The sequence below is a fragment of the Pan paniscus genome, chromosome 10 (assembly GCF_029289425.2).
Source record: "Pan paniscus chromosome 10, NHGRI_mPanPan1-v2.0_pri, whole genome shotgun sequence".
Lineage (NCBI taxonomy): Eukaryota > Metazoa > Chordata > Mammalia > Primates > Hominidae > Pan > Pan paniscus.
Window position 1 is genome coordinate 8,390,031 of NC_073259.2, and position 17,570 is coordinate 8,407,600.

The 17,570-nt window shown below is 50.7% G+C and overlaps 2 protein-coding genes across 2 annotated transcripts in view; one reads left to right on the forward strand and one right to left on the reverse strand.

Annotated features, from left to right (window-relative positions):
* ITFG2 (integrin alpha FG-GAP repeat containing 2) overlaps positions 1-2,220 on the forward strand; it is a 29,526-nt gene extending 27,306 nt beyond the window's left edge. Inside the window, exon 13 of the mRNA XM_063593293.1 lies at positions 14-2,220. Within this exon, the coding sequence (XP_063449363.1) occupies positions 14-350 (337 nt within the window). The 3' untranslated portion in view covers positions 351-2,220. The remainder of the gene's footprint in view (positions 1-13) is intronic.
* Positions 2,221-2,520: 300 nt separating this feature from the next.
* TEX52 (testis expressed 52) lies at positions 2,521-17,324 on the reverse strand. Its single transcript, XM_003820391.6, has 3 exons — positions 17,175-17,324; positions 15,117-15,667; positions 2,521-9,744 (listed from the first exon to the last, which is right to left on the reverse strand). Exons 1-3 carry the CDS (start codon positions 17,244-17,246, stop codon positions 9,450-9,452), a joined length of 918 nt encoding a protein of 305 aa, XP_003820439.2. The 5' UTR covers positions 17,247-17,324; the 3' UTR covers positions 2,521-9,449.
* Between the last annotated feature and the right edge of the window lie 246 nt (positions 17,325-17,570).

A 17,570-nucleotide genomic window follows, 5' to 3' on the forward strand; every position in this document is an offset into this window, starting at 1 on the left:
ATGTCCTCTGCAGCAACATGGATGCGGTTGGAGGACATTATCCTGAGCGAATTAACACAGAAACAGGAAACCAAATATTGCGTGTTTTCACTTATAAGCGGGAGCTAAACAGTGAGTACAAATGGACACAAAGATGGGAACAACAGACACTGGGGACTCCAAAAGCGAGGAAGGAAAGAGGAGCTAGGGCTGAAGAACTTCCTGGTGGGTACTGTGGTCACTCTCTGAGTGACAGGATCAATAGAAGCGCAGACCTGAGCACCATGCACTGTGCCCTTCTAACAAACCTGCACATGTACCCCCTGAATCTAACCAAAAAAAAAAAAAGGCAAGATCTGTCAGGTTCATGAGTAGGAAGGTTCAATATCATAAAGATGGCCGGGCGCAGTGGCTCACACCTATAATTCCAGCACTTTGGGAGGCCGAGGTGGGTGGATCACCTGAAGCCAGCAGTTCAAGACCAGCCTGGCCAACATGGTGAAACCCCGTCTCTACTAAAAATACAAAAAAAAATTAGCTGGGTGTGGTGGCTCATGCCTGTAGTCCCAGCTACTCGGGAGATTGAGGCATGAGAAACACTTGAAACCGGGAGGTGGATCAAGTTGAAGTGAGCTGAGATCATGTCACTGCACTCCAGCCTGGGAGACAGAGCGAGACTCTGTCTCAAAAAAAAAAAAAAGGATTTAATTTCTTCCCCAATTTGTCCATAAACTCAATATAATTCTAAATATCATGCCTGTAATCCCAGCACTTTGGGAGGCCGAGGCAGGCGGATCACGAGGTCAGGAGATTGAGACCATCCTGGCTAACACGGTGAAACCCCATCTCTACTAAAAATACAAAAAATTAGCCGGGCGCGGTGGCAGGCGCCTGTAGTCCCAGCTACTCGGGAGGCTGAGGCAGGAGAATGGTGTGAACCCGGGAGGCGGAGCTTGCAGTGAGCTGAGATCACGCCACTGCCCTCCAGCCTGGGTGAGAGAGCAAGACTCCGTCTCAAAATAAATAAATAAAATTCTAAATAAAATCCAAATACAATTTTTTTTTTGTAGAAAAAAAGAGAAAAAAGCAGGGTAAGAAGAGAAAGTGGTGGAGTTGAGCTGGGCAGAGTGGCTCTTTTAGAAGCGATGACATTTACACATAGGTCACTATGGAGAGGGCCATGCAGACACCTGGAGGAGTGCCACAGACACAGGGAAGAGTGCAGGTAAGACAGGGTAGTCTGGGATTGTCCTTCTTATGTCCCCAAACCCGCCTGGGGCAAGGGGGTGGACTGGCCTTTCTCCATCCCCTCTGTCAGGCCCGTCTCCTCCTATGGCCAGTCACTCACATCTGCAAGACAACAGACTGGCTGCAGTACAGAACATCGTCTCTTGCTATGGAGAGAATAGGGTTAACTTGTCTATACCACGAGCAAGCCCTTGTCCTGGATCCCGCTGCTCAATCACCCTGGCATAGTGCCCATCCCACTGAATCTGTTAGGCTGCCAGAGCCTGGGTCCCTCTGCAGAACGGAGATCACGGAGTACCACTGAGTGCGTTCTCAGACTCGCCAGAGGGCTCTGGTGTTTTTGTATTTCTAGCAATGATGAAGGGGCGGAGAAGGGCTTAAAAAGGAAGGCTCCCTTGGCCTTCCAGCTTGATAAGCCCTCAGGCACAAAGGCCTCCTAAAACACTTTCTGTCTTTAGATAAAACCAGACCACACCTTGCATTTACCACTGGGTGTCAGACAGTTATTGGTGATCCTAAACTCATGCTGTCTGATACAGTAACTACTAGACATGTATGGTTATTGAGCCCTTGAGATGTGGCCAATCTGAACTGAGATATGCTGCAAGTTAAACCACACACTGGATTTTGAAAACAATACAAAAACCTGTGTGAAACATCTCATGAATTATTTTCTAATTGATTGCATTACTTTATATTGATTTTTTTTTTTTTCTTTGAGACAGAGTCTCACCCTGTCACCCAGGCTGGAGTGCAGTGGCATGATCTCGGCTCACTGCAACCTCCGCCTCCTGGGTTCAAGCGATTCTCCTGTCTCAGCCTCCCGAGTAGCTGGGACTACAGGCGCCCGCCACCACGCCCGGCTAATTTTTGTATTTTTAGTAGTGATGTGGTTTCACCATGTTGGCCAGGATGGTCTCGATCTCCTGACCTCGTGATCCACCCCCTTCAGCCTCCCAAAGTGCTGGGATTACAGGCATGAACCACTGTGCGTGGCCCCATATTGATAATATTTTTGATCTATTGGGTTAAATAAAATACATAAAAACAATAATATAATAATAATAACAATGTAATAATAAAAATTAATTTCACTTGTTTCTTTTTTTTTTGAGATGGAGTCTTGCTCTGTCGCCCAGGCTGGAGTGCTGTGGCACGATCTCGGCTCACTGCAACGTCTACCTCCTGGGTTCAAGGGATTCTCCTGCCTCAGCCTCCCAAGTAGCTGGGACTACAGGCATGTGCCACCACGCCCAGCTATTTTTTTGTATTTTTAGTAGAGACAGAGTTTCACCATATTAGCCAGGATGGTCTTGATCTCCTGATCTCGTAATCCACCCGCCTCGGCCTCCCAAAGTGCTGGGATTACAGGCATGAGCCACCACGCCCAGCCTTGTTTCCTTTTTTTTAAAAAAAAGTAAGAAATGTTTTAGGCCGGGTGTGGTGGCTCAAGCCTGTAATCCCAGCACTTTGGAAGGCAAGAGGATCACCTGAGGCCAGGAGCTTAAGACCAGTGTGGGCAACATAGTGACAGCTCGTCGCTACAAAAAAAAATTCAGCCAGGCATAGTGACATGCGCCTGTAGTTCCAGCTACTCGGGAGGCTGAGGCAGGAGAATTGCTTGAGCGCAGGAGGTAGAGGCTACAGCGAGCCAAGATCATGCCATTGCACTCCAGCCTGGGTTACAGAGTGAGACCCTGTCTCAAAACAAACAAACAAAAAATTTTAATTATAGATGTTGCTCCATTATGTTTCTGTTGGAGAGCCCTGATCTAAATAGATTCTACAGCTCCTTTCCTCTTTCCTGATAGAATCTCAATTCTCTCAGGAAGTTCTTTTTTAATCTAAGTTCTGGTGGCTGTATTCAAAGTTCATGCCCTCTTATCCAAGCCTAGCAGAGATAGAGATGAACTGTATCCCACCTTCCTTGTCATAGCCGTTCATGCCTTCAGAGATCTTTCCATCTTTTCAGCATTCTTTCCTCAAGGCTGAATAGTGCCAATTCTTGTCTCTGCTGGTGGGGATGGAGAGGAGAGCTCCTCTGGCCCAGTGAAATCACCCAGTCCAGTGCCCTGCCACATAAGGAAATTCCCGGAATATTCTTTATAGAATGGGTTATTCAGAGCTAGACAAACAGCTCTCTTGAACCCGTGGAGGGTTAAGGGCAGCCAGTTTCTATTTCAGGCTTTCTCCTCTGGGCCTGTCAGATCTGCTGAAGACAGGAATGAAGTTGTTTTCCAGAATTCTCCTGTCCAGCAAGGGCCGCAGGCAGCCCGTGCTGCCAGGAGAGCACACCTCCCTACTGCCATCCCAAAGAGGTGGATCTTCCAAAGGCTGCCAGGCAAGGACAACATTTTATATTTCTGACACTAGGATTATTTTCCTGTTTCATGGATGGCAAAACCAAGGCACAAAGAGGTCAAGTGCTTTGGCTCTGTTGATGAAAGCAGCCTGAGCATGGCATGGTGAACTCAGAGGGGCCTGATCAAGAGTTCCAACTCATGGCCGAGCACGGTGGCTCATGCCTGTAATCTCAGCACTTAAGGAGGCCGAGGTGGGTGGATCACCTGAGGTCAGGAGTTCGAGACCAACCTGGCCAACATAGGGAAACCCAGTCTCTACTAAAAATACAAAAATTAGGTGGGCATGGTGGCGTGCGCCCATAGTCCCAGCTACTCAGGAAGCTGAGGCAGAAGAATCACGTGAACCCGGGAGGTGGAGGTTGCAGTGAGCTGAGTTCGTGCCACTGCACTCCAGCCTGGGTGACAGAGCGAGACTCCATCTCAAAAAAAAAAAAAAAAAAAGTTCCAACTCTGTCCCTGTACTAGCTGGGTGACCTGGGGTGAAGTGCTTAATCTTTTGGCATTTGTTTCTTCATCTGTAAAAATGAAATAACACATAATCTGTAGAGTTGGTGCGAAGTTTGAATGAGACAGAATAGCAAAAAGTAGTAAACTAGGCCAGGCATGGTGGCTCACGCCTGTAATCCCAGGACTTTGGGAGGCCAAAGAGGGAGGACCTCTTGAGCCCAGGAGTTCAGCCTGGGCAAGCATGGCGAAACCCCATCTCTACTAAAAATACAAAAAAAAAAAAAAAATAGCCAGGCATGGTGGCACACGCTTGTGGTCCCAGCTACTCAGGAGGCTGAAGTGGGAGGATTGCTTGAGCCTGGGAGGTAGAGGTTGCAATGAGCTGAGATCACACAGCTACACTCCAGCCTGGGTGAGAGTGAGACCCTGTCTCAAAAAAAATAAAATAAGGCTGGGCATGGTGGCTGACGCCTGTAATGGCAGCACTTTGGGAGGCTGAGGTGGGCGGATCACATGAGGTCAGGAGTTCGACACCAGCCTGTCCAATGTGACGAAACCCTGTCGCTACTAAAAATACAAAAATTAGCTGAGCATGGTGGTGTGCGCTTGTAATCCCAGCTACTTGGGAAGCTGAGACAGGAGAATCACCTGAACCAAGGAGGCAGAGGTTGCAGTGAGCCAGTATCACACCACTGCACTCCAGCCTGGACAGCAGAGCAAGACTCTGTCTCAAAATAATAATTATAATAAATTAAATAATAGCAAGTTGTATGCCTCAGTTTAGTATCTCCAAGATGGAAATCATACAGGACCTACCTTCAGCACTCCTGTCCCTCCCTCTTTGTTTATCTTTTTTTATTTCTCGCTTCCATTCCCCTGTATTTTCTCCCTCCTCCTTGCCTAAGCTGTGGGCCTGCACTTGGCACCCTTGGACACGACCTCCCCTTCCTAGTGATACTCAGACTGAAGAAGTCACTGACTGTTGTTTGGGAACCATGTCATGATACCTAGTGTCAATGTTCAATAAACACCCAGTAAACATAAGGGTGGCTAAGGGAAGCCACACATCGAAATTCCTGTCTTGGAATTTGGACAACGGCAAGATGCAGCCACATTCTTTACAGGCGTGGAGGCATTCGTGAGGCTCTGCCCTGGGACTGGCAGGGAATGAACGGGCTTGGGACTAACGTAAGTGGAGCAGCTATGTGAAGAGCCACGGGAACCGCTACCTGTGATGGCAGGTGGGCAGCAGCCACCATTGACACTGTGTAATGAAAAGAGCAAATGTGTGCGGCTCGGTGGCAGCACAGCTAAGGACAGGGCTCAGTGATGGAAAAGAGGCATGAAGACAAGGGGCTCCCAGCAAGTGAGGCAGCGATGAGTTGGAATGAAGGCTGGAGGGTCGCAGGGAAGCTGGAAAGTGAGTTGGGGGCTGTCTGCAGAGGGGATCTTGGCTCGAGTTTGTCATCTCAAGGAGCAGCTATGGGGCTTTTTGAGGCATGGTAATTAGATGAGACAACCCTGGCAGGGCATGACTGGCAACGTGGGTGGCCCTGTATGGTCCCCAAGGGGTTCCCAGTCCCCACAGCTTCCCGACTCCCTGGCCCCAGCCATTCCTCAAGCTCCCAGCAGCTCAGGAACTTGCGTCAGCAGCTCAGGTCATGACACCAAGATCAGGCTTGGAAAGGGGGAGGTGGAGGGAGGGGAGTTTTTGGCCCGGAAATGGCTGGGGAGACTTCCTTTGCTGGGATTAACTATTGCCCGTGAAGCTGGTGGCATTCAGCAGGGCACACGGTGTTCTGGGGAGTGAAGTATGTGGGGGAAAGGGGTGTCCATACCTTCACCCCTGCCTCCCTCTCAGAGCTGCACTCCAGCTGTGGTGAAAGAGTGGATCTTTAGGCAGATACAGATACAGAGATTCCCCCCACCCCACCCCACCAAAGGCTTTCAGGACCTCTAGGTTCATTCGTGTGTGGGGATGGAGTAAGGAGGTTGCTCATGCTTGCCAGCCAAGTGTATGTAGGCTGAGCTGGGGTGATTTTCTTTTTCTTTTTCTTTTTTTTGTTGAGTTAGGGTCTCACTGTATTCCCCAGGCTGGTCTGAAACTCCTGGGCTCAAGCGATCCTCCTGCCTCAGCCTCCCAAGTAGCTGGGACTACAGGTGCACACCACTGCACCTGCCTGGCTGGGGGTTGCCTCGTTAGGGTCCCCAGGCCCGGAAGGTCGCGTGCTTGCTATTGCTGCCCCGCAGACCCCCATGGCCTGCTGGAGCTAGGGGGTGCCAGAAGCCTTACTTCTGTGTCTCTGGCCGATAAACAAGAGAGCCTGGATACTGCTGCAGAGCAGGGGCTGTTCCGGAGAGCAGGGCTGGAAGGTGGTGGGGCGGGGTGAAGTCCTGACTAGAGGCTGGGAGCTTCTGGGTGGGCAGGGTCTGCCAGGGCAGGAGCCTGTGTGAGTGCAGCTTCCTTTCTGCCCGCCCCTAGCTTAAGGCCAGAGAGTAGGCAGCTTGTTTTCAAGAATCCCAATGGCTTTCTTCTTCTCACTCCCTAAATCTTCTTGCCCACCCTCTAACCATGCCCAGGGCCTCTCGCTGTGAGGTGGCAAGTAGCCCGAGAAGCAGATGGTAGCCCAGGCCTTGCAGTCCCCGCTCCGGCACACCCCTCCCGTCCTCTCGCCAGGAGGCTGCCTGGCTTTGTGGTCCGGGGCAAGTCACTTCTTGACGGGCTTCACTTTGCCCATCTGAAGTCTGAGGTTGTTAGGCGTGTTTTCTAATGGCCTGCCCAGCTCTGACATTTTTGGATCCTATGTAAAGGGAACCCTCCTTTCCACCCTCATTCCCAGTCCAGAGTGAGGAGATTGGGTAAATTCCCAGAGCCCTGGCACTCCCGTGGAGCAGTCAGGAAACGCTCCTTCACCCCTCAATTCTGCTCTCACACACCCCGTCGCACATACACTCACATACACCAAGCAGAGAGGAGCAAAGAGAAGGACCATGTAAGACAATCACGGACATGGCGTTAGAAGGAAACTGAGAAACGCTCTACAAGAGTTCGATGTATTACATTATTTTTAATTTAGATGAAATTCACATAACACAAAATTTACCATTTTAAAGTGTACGTACACTTCAGTGGCTTTTCATATATTCACAGTGTTGTGCAACCACTACCCCTATCTAGTTCAAAAATATTTTCAGTTCTCCCCTCCTCCAGCATCTGGGAAGCATCCATTCACCTTCCAGCTCTGTGGCTTTGCAGGTTCTAGACATTTCATGTAAATGCAGTCATACAATATGTGGCTTTTTGTGTCTGGCTTTTTTCATTTAGCATAATGTTTTCAAGGTTTATCCATGTTGTAACATGTATTCTTTTAAAAAAATTTTTAATGTGTAAAATATACATATCATAACATTTACCTTTTAATCATTCATAAGTACACAAATCAGTGGCATGAGGTGGTCCATTCCCAATGTTGTGCTGTCATCACCACTGTCTGTTTTCAGAACTTTGTCATCATCATCCCCAACAGAAACCCTGTACCCATTAAACGGTAACTCCCGGCCAGGCACGGTGGCTCACGCCTGTAATCCCAGTAATTCCAGCACTTTGGGAGGCCGAGGTGGGCGGATCACAAGGTCAGGAGATCGAGCCCATCCTGGCTAACACGGTGAAACCCTGTCTCTACTAAAAATACAAAAAATTAGCCGGGCGTGGTGGCGCACGCCTGTAGTCCCAGCTACTCGGGAGGCTGAGGCAGGAGAATTGCTTGAACCCAAGAAGTGGAGATTGCAGTGAGCCAAGATCACGCCACTGCACTCCAACCTGGGTGACAGAGTAAGACTGTCCAAAAAAAAAAAAAAAAAAAAAAGCCCCCCAAAAAAATCACTGACTCCCCATGCCCTTCCTCCAAGCCCCTGATATCTTCTGTTCAACTTTCTGTCTCTATACGTTTGCCTATTCTAGGTACCTCACGTAGGTGAAATCATACAATATGTGTGTGGCCTTTTGTGTCTGGCTTGTTTCACTCAGCATGATGTTTTCAAGTTTCATCCACACTGTAGCATCTATCAATACTCCATTTCTTTTTATGGCTACATAATATTCTATCTACTTATTATTTTTATTCTATGAACACTGATTGACAGCTTCATTTCTGGAGGGCCGCCAGTGTGCTACACACTTTGCAGGTCCTTCACCTATATTCTTGTATTTATTCCATTTATTTATAAACGAATGGTCCCCATTGCGCAGATGCGGAACCTGAAAGCCAGAGGGAATAGCGACTTTTCCAGAGGTCACATTGCTGCGTAGTGGTTAAAGCAGCTCTAGAGCCCTGTGATGTCTTGATTCCCAGGTGCCTGCAGGGCTTGAGAGAAATGGAGACAAAGAAGGCCGTGGGCAGGAGGCCAAGAGAAGCCCAGCAGGTGCGACCATCAATGTGGGAATGTGATGGGGGTGGGAGGAGGTGAGGTAGGGCCCCCACCATTTCAGCTTCTTCCCCTCCAGCCACCTTCCCATCGCCCTCCCCAACCATCTCCACCCCAGCCAGGGCCAATACCATTCTGACTGTTGCTTTGCCTGCCTCTACTTTACCCCTGGTCTTTGACTCCCTGATAGAAAAAGCTGAGGCCCAAGGCCTCTGGGCTGACTGCTCTTTTGGCATAAGTCCTCCACACCCTTCCCCCACAGGTATCCCCAACAGGGTGTGGAGAGGCCGCTCTTTTACCTTGAAGTTCTACTTTGTTCTACTCTTGTTCCTCTGCTGAGACCTGGTTAGCCTTCCTGGGGCCTGACTCTCCCATTCTCCGGCACCAGCCCTGACCTGACCTCTCCTCCTCCAAACCCTGCATGGGGCCCTGCAACCAAGCACAGCTGTGTCTGGTCTTTGTCCAGACATCAAATGGTCCAGGGAGGGGGTGGCATTGTGGTTATTTTTGCCTAAGAGGCTTTCTATACCCTGACCAATCCCAGCCTCATTCCCAATGGGTTATGAGAGTGGAGATAGCTGTTTCTTATCCATGTTTCTTACAGTGCCTCTTCCCCCACCCCAACAGACACACACACACACACACACACACACACACACACACACACACTCCTTCCTTCCCACTTCTCCTCTCCTTAGGAACTGGAGCCCCTCCCTGTTCTCCCTGCCCTACCCAGCCTCCTGGCCGCAGTCCTCCCACCTTCGATGAGAGTCCTCCAAGGAAGAAATATAACAATTTAGAATTTCAGTTGAATCTCCAATAGCCTGGGGTACAGAGGTGGCTTGAGGCTGGGAGGATGGTGGAGAGGCTGTTCTGCAGAAGCCAGAGTCCTTTTGCTACCCCAGGGCCTCTTGCTGAAGGAGCATTGATTGAGAACACTGGAGCCTGAGGCTCTGGGTATCACGATCGTCCCCTCTGGAAGCCCTTCTAGAAGTGTCCAGGTCTTCTCTTCCTCTTCCTTGCTGGGGATTTGCTTGCTTGTGCCTTGGAGAGATGGTGGAGGGGTAAGGCAGTTCTGTCCTTTATCAGGGTTTGGAAATCCCTTATGAGGTCCTGGCTCAGGGGCGCGCTGGGCAGCAAGGCCAGCTTTAGCACCTTCTCCTGGTAGTGAGGCAGAGGGTTCGGGCAGGGCCAGCTCCTGGCGAAATTATTGGGAAACGGATTGGGCATGAGCTGGAGGCCCTGGGGTTCAAACCTCCCACCAGCGGATATGTGCCGGTACCTGTTGGGAGAAGGGTATGGAGAGAACAGAGAGATCAAAGAAGAGATCCAGGCACAGTGGAGAGACGGGGAAGGGGAAGGGTGATGCCGCTGTCCACAAGCTAGTTAGCCATCAGGTGGCAGGGAATCCCTTCTGTCTCTCCGCCTAATCGGATATTGACCTATGCCAAATGGCCTGCACCTTATGTGTGTGTGTTGGTGTTAGGCTGGTGAAATAATGTCGTGCAGCTGGTAAGCCTTCCATCCTTTTGACATACTGCATATAATATTATGATCCAGATCCCAATCCAGATTCTAACTGTCCTTCAAGTCTCACCTTTTCCACTAATGCAGTGACAGTGGGAAAATCACAGAACTCAACTCAACTGGATAACTGCCTCTTCTCAGTAAGCCTGCGGTATTGGGTCGAACAGTAGGAAACAGACTTTTGTTTCTTTTAACACAGCTGAATAGTGGCCAGTTTTCTATGACTCAGCACACTTTGCCCCTGGTTTGGCAGATAGTCCCCTGTTTGCTGTTGTTGGTTTATGCAGGGGCTCTCAGCCTGGCTGCACATTACAATCACCCTGGGAGCTTTTAAACACAACCCACCCACGCTGCCCTCAAGGTCAGTTAGTTAGAATCTCCAGAGGGAGGCCCAAACCTCAGCATTTGAAAAAAGAGCCCCTAGGCCAGACCCAGTGGCTCACACCTGTAATCCCAGCACTTTGGGAGGCCGAGGCGGGTGGATCACAAGGTCAAGAGTTCGAGACCAACCTGGCCAACATGATGAAACTCCGTCTCTACTAAAAATACAAAAATTAGCCAGACATGGTGGCAGACACCTGTAGTCCCAGCTACTCGGGAGGCTGAGGCAGGAGAATCACTTGAACCCGGGAGGAGGAGGTTGCAAGCAGTGAGCCCAGATCACGCCACCGCACTCCAGCCTGGGCAAGAGCAAGACTCTGTCTCAAAAAAAAAAAAAAAAAAAAAATGGGGCCCCAGGTCATGATAATGGGCTGCCAGGTTTACATGTAAATGTTGTATTTCCCCAACAAGATCATGCTTACATCTCATTCTATGTCTGAAGTCCTCTGGGTCCCTACAGCTTCAATGCTTCAATGTGCTCACTGACTGATCCAGAGTCTTTGTTTTTGTTTTGTTTTTTTGAGACAGAGTCTCACTCTGTTGCCCAGGCCAGAGTGCAATGGCATGATCTTGGCTCACTGCAACCTCCATCTCCCAGGCTCCAGTGATTCTCCTGCCTCAGCCTCCCAAGTAGCTGGGATTACAGGTGCACCACCACTCCTGGCTAATTTTTTATATTTTTAGTAGAGATGGGGTTTCACCATGTTGGCCAGGCTGGTCTCGAACTCTTGACCTCAAGTGATTCGCCCGCCTTGGCCTCCCAAACTGCTGAGATTACAAGCATGAGCCAACACGCCAGGCCCAGAGTCTTTTTTTTTTTTTTTTTTTTTTTTTTTGAGACAGAGTCTCGCTTAGCCAGGCATGGTGGCACGTGCCTGTAATCCCAGCTACTTGGGAGGCTGAGGCAGGAGAATCACTTGAACCCAGGAGGCAGTGAGCAGTGCCGAGATCATACCATTGCTCTCCAGCCTGGGTGACAAGAGCGAAACTCCATCTGAAAAAAAAAAAACATTAAAGATTTAAAGATGTATAGGGCACTTACCGTGAATGGAGTTTGCAAGACTGGAAGTTGCTCTGGGTAAGTGAGTGAGTGGAGAGTGAGTGAGTGAATGTGAAGGCCTAGGACATTACTGTACACTACTGTGGACTTCATAAACACTACATGATTTGGTGACACTAAATTTATTTATTTATTTTGAGATGGAGTCTGACTCTGTCCCTGATGCTCGAGCACAGTGGCCATGATCTTGGCTCACTGCAACCTCCACCTCCTGCGTTCAGGCGATTCTCCTGCCTCTGCCTCCCGAGTAGCTGGGATTACAGGGCCCCGCCACCATGCCTGGCTAGTTTTTGTATTTTTAGTGGAGACAGGGTTTCGCCATGGTGGCCAAGCTGTCCTTGAACTCCTGACCTCAGGTGATCCACCTGCCTTGGCCTCCCAGAGTGTTGGGATTACAGGCGTGAGCCACCACGCCCGGCCGCTAAATTTGTTTTATTTTATTTTATTTTATTTATTTATTTTTATTTTAATTTTTTCCCAAGATGTAGTCTTGATCTGTCACCCAGGCTGGAATGCAGTGGCGTGATCTCAGCTCACTACAACTTCCACCTCCCGGGTTCAAGTGATTCTCCTGCCTCAGCCTCCCCAGTAGCTGGGATTACAGGCATGTGCCACCACGCCTGACTAATTTTTGTATTTGTAGTAGAGAGAGGGTTTCACCATGTTGGCCAGGCTGGTCTTGAACTCCTTACCTCAAGTGATCTGCCCGCCTCGACCTTCCAAAGTGCTGGGATTACAGGCGTGAGCCACCATTCCCGGTCCACTAAATTTATTTTTAAAATGAGGTAATTGTGCTAAAATGTTAAGACAACTTCAACATCATCAGGCAGGAGTTTTTTTTTTTTAGCTCCATTATAATCTTATGGGACCGCTGTGGTATATGTGGTCTGTCATTGACCAAAAGGTTTTGTGGCACATGACTTCCTGTTATGTGTCCTGCCTTCTCTGGGGACCTAATTCCTTGTCTGAGACTTGTCTGAGACACATTCCTTCATTCCTGGTTCCAGGGCCTGGGCCTACAGCAGTAAACATGTGAGACAAGGATCCTACTGTCATGGAGATACCATACTAATAATGGTACAATCTATTGAGCCCCTTCTGTATGTATGCTAGGCCCTGTGCCATTTGACCCTCTAACCACCTTAACCACCTGCTGTGGGAACTGTTTTTTTTTCTTTTGAGCTAGGGTCTCACCATGTTGCCCAGCCTGGAGTGCAGTGGCACAGTGATGGCTAACTGCAGCCTCGACCTCCTGGGCTCAGACAGTCCTCCCACTTCAGCCTCCCATGTAGCTGGGATTATGGGCATGTGCCACCATGCCTGGCTAATTTTTTGATATTTTTGTGGAGACGGGGTCTCATATGGTGCCCCAGGCTGGTCTTGAACTGGCCTCAAGCGATCCTCCCACTTCGGCCTCCCAAAGTGTTGGGATTACAGGCATGAACCATCATACTCGGCTAGGCAAGATACTTGACCTGTCCAGCTCAGATAGCCCACCTGTAAAATGGGGTTAATGAGGCCGGGCACGGTGGCTCACGCCTATAATCCCAGCACTTTGGGAGGCCGAGTTGGGCCTGAGGTCGGGAGTTCAAGACTAGCCTGGCCAACATGGAGAAACCCCGTCTCTACTAAAAAGTACAAAAATTAGCCAGGCATGGTGACGGGAGCCTGTAATCCCAGCTACTCAGGAGGCTGAGGCAGGGAGAATGGTTTGAACCCAGGAGGCGGAGGTTACAGTGAGCCAAGATCACACCACTGCACTCTAGCCTGGGCGACAGAGGAAGACTCTGCCTCAAAAAAAAAGAAACAAACAAACAAAAAAAACGGGGTTAATGATAGTTTCTACTCAGAAGGTCCTGGGAGATTAAATAATACAGAGAAGTGTTTGGCAGAACACCACCTGGCACTGTCATGCCACTGTGAGTCTCTCTGGAGTGCTGTAAGTCTTTCTCCCCTTTGCCAGGGTCAGCACCTATCAGCAACTGGCAATCTTCAGGGCAAGGGTAGCAGGGAGGCAGGGAGAAGCCTGGGTCCCCACAAAGGAGACTGATCTCTCAAAGTCACCAACCTTTGGTGTGTTTTTTTTTTTTTTTTGAAACAAAGTCTCGCTCTTGTCACCCAGGCTGGAGTGGTGCAGTGGCATGTTGGCTCACTGCAACCTCCACCTCCCGGGTTCAAGTGATTCCCCTGCCTCAGCCTCCTGAGTAGTACAGGCGCCTGCCACCACGCCCAGCTAATTTTTGTAATTTTAGTAGAGACGGGGTTTCACCATGTTGGCCAGGCTGGTCTCGAACTCCTGACCTCAGGCGATCTGCCCGCCTTGGCCTCCCAAAGTGCTGGGATTACAGGCGTGAGCCACCAGGCCCGGCCTGGTTTTTTTTTGTTTGTTTGTTTTTTTGTTTTGTTTTGTTTTTCAGATTAAAAATCTTCACAGCCACTCCAACTCCCCAGTGCTTTGGTCCTGCCCTTGGGATTGGAATTTGAGACATTCCTTTTCATTGCCTTCCCCGTTTCTTGTTACTCTTGCATGCGTAGTGCCTGGGCTGGACACAGTTGAGAAGCATCCGTGAGTTCCCAGGGTGGCCGGGAGGGGGAGTTGCAGGGTTCACAGCGGCTCCTCTCAACGTTCCTGACTCCGCTCCGACTTCTCAGCCCTGCCTGGAGGGGCTCAGCCACTGCTTTTAGCTGTCTGCTGGCTTTCTACCCTTCCAGCCTGAACCCTGACTTCCCCATGAGGCCTTCCTGTGGCGGGGACACTCCAGGTCGCTGCACCCCTTCTCTCCTGAATTTCTGTAACAACATCTAACTTTTATTTAATTAATTAATTTATTTAGAGATGGAGTTTCTCTCTTGTCGCCCAGGCTGGAGTGCAATGGCACCATCTTGGCTCACTGCAACCTCCGCCTCCCAGGTTCAAGTGATTCTCCTGCCTCAGTCTCCTGAGTAGCCGGGATTGCAGGCACCCATCACCACACCCGGCTAATTTTGTATTTTTAGTAGGGAGGGGGTTTCTCCATGTCGGTCAGGCTGGTCTGGAACTCCCGACCTCAGGTGATCCGGCCGCCTCGGCCTCCTAAAGTTCTGGGATTACAGGTGTGAGCCACCGCGCCCGGCCATAACATCTAACTTTTGTTCAGTTCTTCCACATATTCACTAGCTCAATTTATCCTCCCACAGTGAGGTCAGTACCTGAGGCTCCCCCCTTCATCGGTGGGGGAGCTGAGGCTGGAGAAGCTGGGCACCTCACCATGGTGATGGGGTTGGAACTGTACTCCAGGCCTTCGGGCTACAGCTTTCCCTCCAGTTCTTTACATTAATAACTGACTTCCTTACAACACCCCCTGTCTCACACTCTGGGCCCTTTGCATGTGTAGCCTTTTTTTGATAGCTATCTTTGCAAAGCTCCTTGAGGGCAGGCACTGAGTCACACTTCTCTGTATCCCCAGTGCCTAGCAGGTGTCACCTGCATAGCCGTCCCCCAGATTTTAGTGAAATTCCTTGCCTCCACTCGCTGTTCTTCCCTTGTCTCCACCTCGTCCTTCCAGCTACACTCAGAAAAGAGTTTGGTTTTCAGATGGCCAGAGCGGGGAAGGACAGAGTCCCGGTTAGAAACAGGAACCCGAGACAGGGAGGGGTCACCTGGGCAGGGCAGGCTGGGTGGGCTCCCTGAGGAGGCACCGTCTTACTTCTTGAAGCTCGCTGGCGGCTGGATGTTGCCCTGGGCATCGAGTGGGGGTGCTCTTGCCTCACTCCTCAACTTGAGCTTCTCCACCTCCTTCAACTCCTTCACTGTCCTGAAAATCACCTGCTTCTTCCTTTTCATGTCCACAAACGTGGGATAACAGTGGATGAAGGTCAGGAAGCTGTTTTGCCCCATCCAGGAGGGAGGGGGGATGGGGTGCTCCGTGGGGGGGCATCTGTGGGCATTGGAGTCGGTCAGCCAGCGCCAGACATTGCTATCGTAGGGCCTGTCAGGCCGGGTGGGGAAGGTGGCAGGCAGACGGCACACATCGAGCCACGTGTGAAAGCCCCAGGTGTGCTGGGCGCCACCCTTCCAAGGGTGGATGAGCCGCTGACGCACCTTGGACTTCATATCTGTGCAGGGCGGCAGCTTCAGAGCCAGCTGGTGGTAGGCTTGCCGGGTGAAGCCAGGGAACTCCCAGGACTCACTGGGGAGGAAGAACTCACGCTGAGCCCACGTTTGGGAGGATGGGAGGGACTCGCTGGCCTGGACCATCTAGGGAGAGACAAAAGGGAGCCTGGGGAAGGTTGTGCAGACAGGGGTGCAGAAAGGTGGGCGAGGCACTCTGCTCTCCTTCCCAGGCACGACCTCTGCCAGCCCAGGATTCTCATGAGGACATAGAAGTCCTGGCAGGGCCGCATCTCCATCCCTCTCCTTCCCGGCGGAAGTTATGGCTGCTGCGTATCATCTTCACAGTCACTCATCTTTTGATCTCTTGCCATTGACCATATTTTGGCTTTGACTTCCCACCCTCTGTGCTCAGCTTTCACTCTTTACCTTCACCTGCCTCCTCCGTTCTGGCATCCCCACATTCCCACCCAGGAACTGGTGCTCCTTAGAGGGCACATCAGGCCTCAGGAAATCATGAAGGGAAATGCTCCCTACCATGCCAAGGGGGGCAGCCCACCTTCACTTGCTCCTGGTCTTGGCGGCATACCAGGAAAGTCCTCCAGAAAATAGGGCCAGGGGTTTTCCCATCCCAGACTCCTCTCAATACTCATTTGTCCGTCACTGATGCTTTCCTCCCACTCCTCATTAAAACGCTAGTATAGAAAGCATCTAGAATGGCAGCTCCTTCCCCTTTCTGCACCCTGCCCCCCATGAAATAAACAGCAGCAAGTACATATTGACGCTGTGCTAAATACTTACAAGCATCTTATTGAACCCCCACAACTCTATGAGCAAGTATTGCTATCGTCCCCATCTCAAAGATGCAGAAAGCAAGACACAGTAAGGGTGGGTGACTCACACAGGGTGCTGGTGCCTGAGTGACAGCTGGGACTTAAGCCCTCTGTCTGTGCTCTTGCTTGGCATACCATGCTGGCTGAAATGAAATGGCCTTACTTAGCACAGTGCCTGACTGCAACAAAAATGTGCCTCTTTTAAAATGCTTCGCCCTCCTATCCATCCCCAGGGACGTTTTCTCTTTTTAGATGGAGTTTCACTCTTGTTACCCAGGCTGGAGGTGCAATGGTGCAGTCTCGGCTCACTGCAACCTCCACCTCCCGGGTTCAAGTGATTCTCCTGCCTCAGCCTCCTGGGTAGCTGGGATTACAGGCGCGTGCCACCATGCCTGGCTAATTTTGTATTTTTAGTAGAGACGGTTTCATCATGTTGGCCAAGCTGGTCTCAAACTCCTAACCTAGGTGAACCATTCCCCTCGACCTCCCAAAGTGCTGGGATTGCAGGCGTGAGCCACTGTGCCTGGCCCCCAGGACTTTTCTGATTGCAAAAACCCACCTGTTTCTTGAGCTTGGGCCCCTAAGTCGTTTCTACAAGGTCACCCCAGTGGGTGGGGCTGGGAGATGTGGCACTAGCCAGGCATCTCCTCTCTTTTCTGAGCTCTGGGTTCCTAGTGTCATAGGATGAAAAGGGGAAGACAGCAGAAAATGTATGGGCCAGGCAGTCTGCTGCCCAGAAGAAAGCCTGGCCCACTATAAGGGACAGCCTGTAGCCCAGTGGGGTACAAAAAGGTAGGCAGCAGAGATGGGCCACCCCCTACCTGCAGGAAAGGTTCTTCCATATGAGATGGGTGACTGGGCCCTCTGAGTGATCTTTGCCGGTTACTGGCCATTCTTCTGGGCCTCAGAGCCAGGAGGGGCGGCTTTGTGGGGAAGCCCTTTCTGGCACCATTGTTTACTGCTGGGGTTGCTATGGTGATGCTGCTTGAGTGGTGATGCAGAGAAGAGGCCCTCACCTGTCCCTGGAGCCTCTTGTGTCCCTTGGGCCCCTGGCTGCTTTTCAGGTTAGACAGGCAGGGGATAGCACTTTCTTCAAGTTCTGACTGCAAAAAATGGTAACAGGAGCTGCTGCCAGGCAGAACAAAAGCAGGGCAGGCTGGCTCCCAGGCCTCAGGGTGGAGATGGCAGTGGGAATGAAGCACCTGTAACTGGGCCTT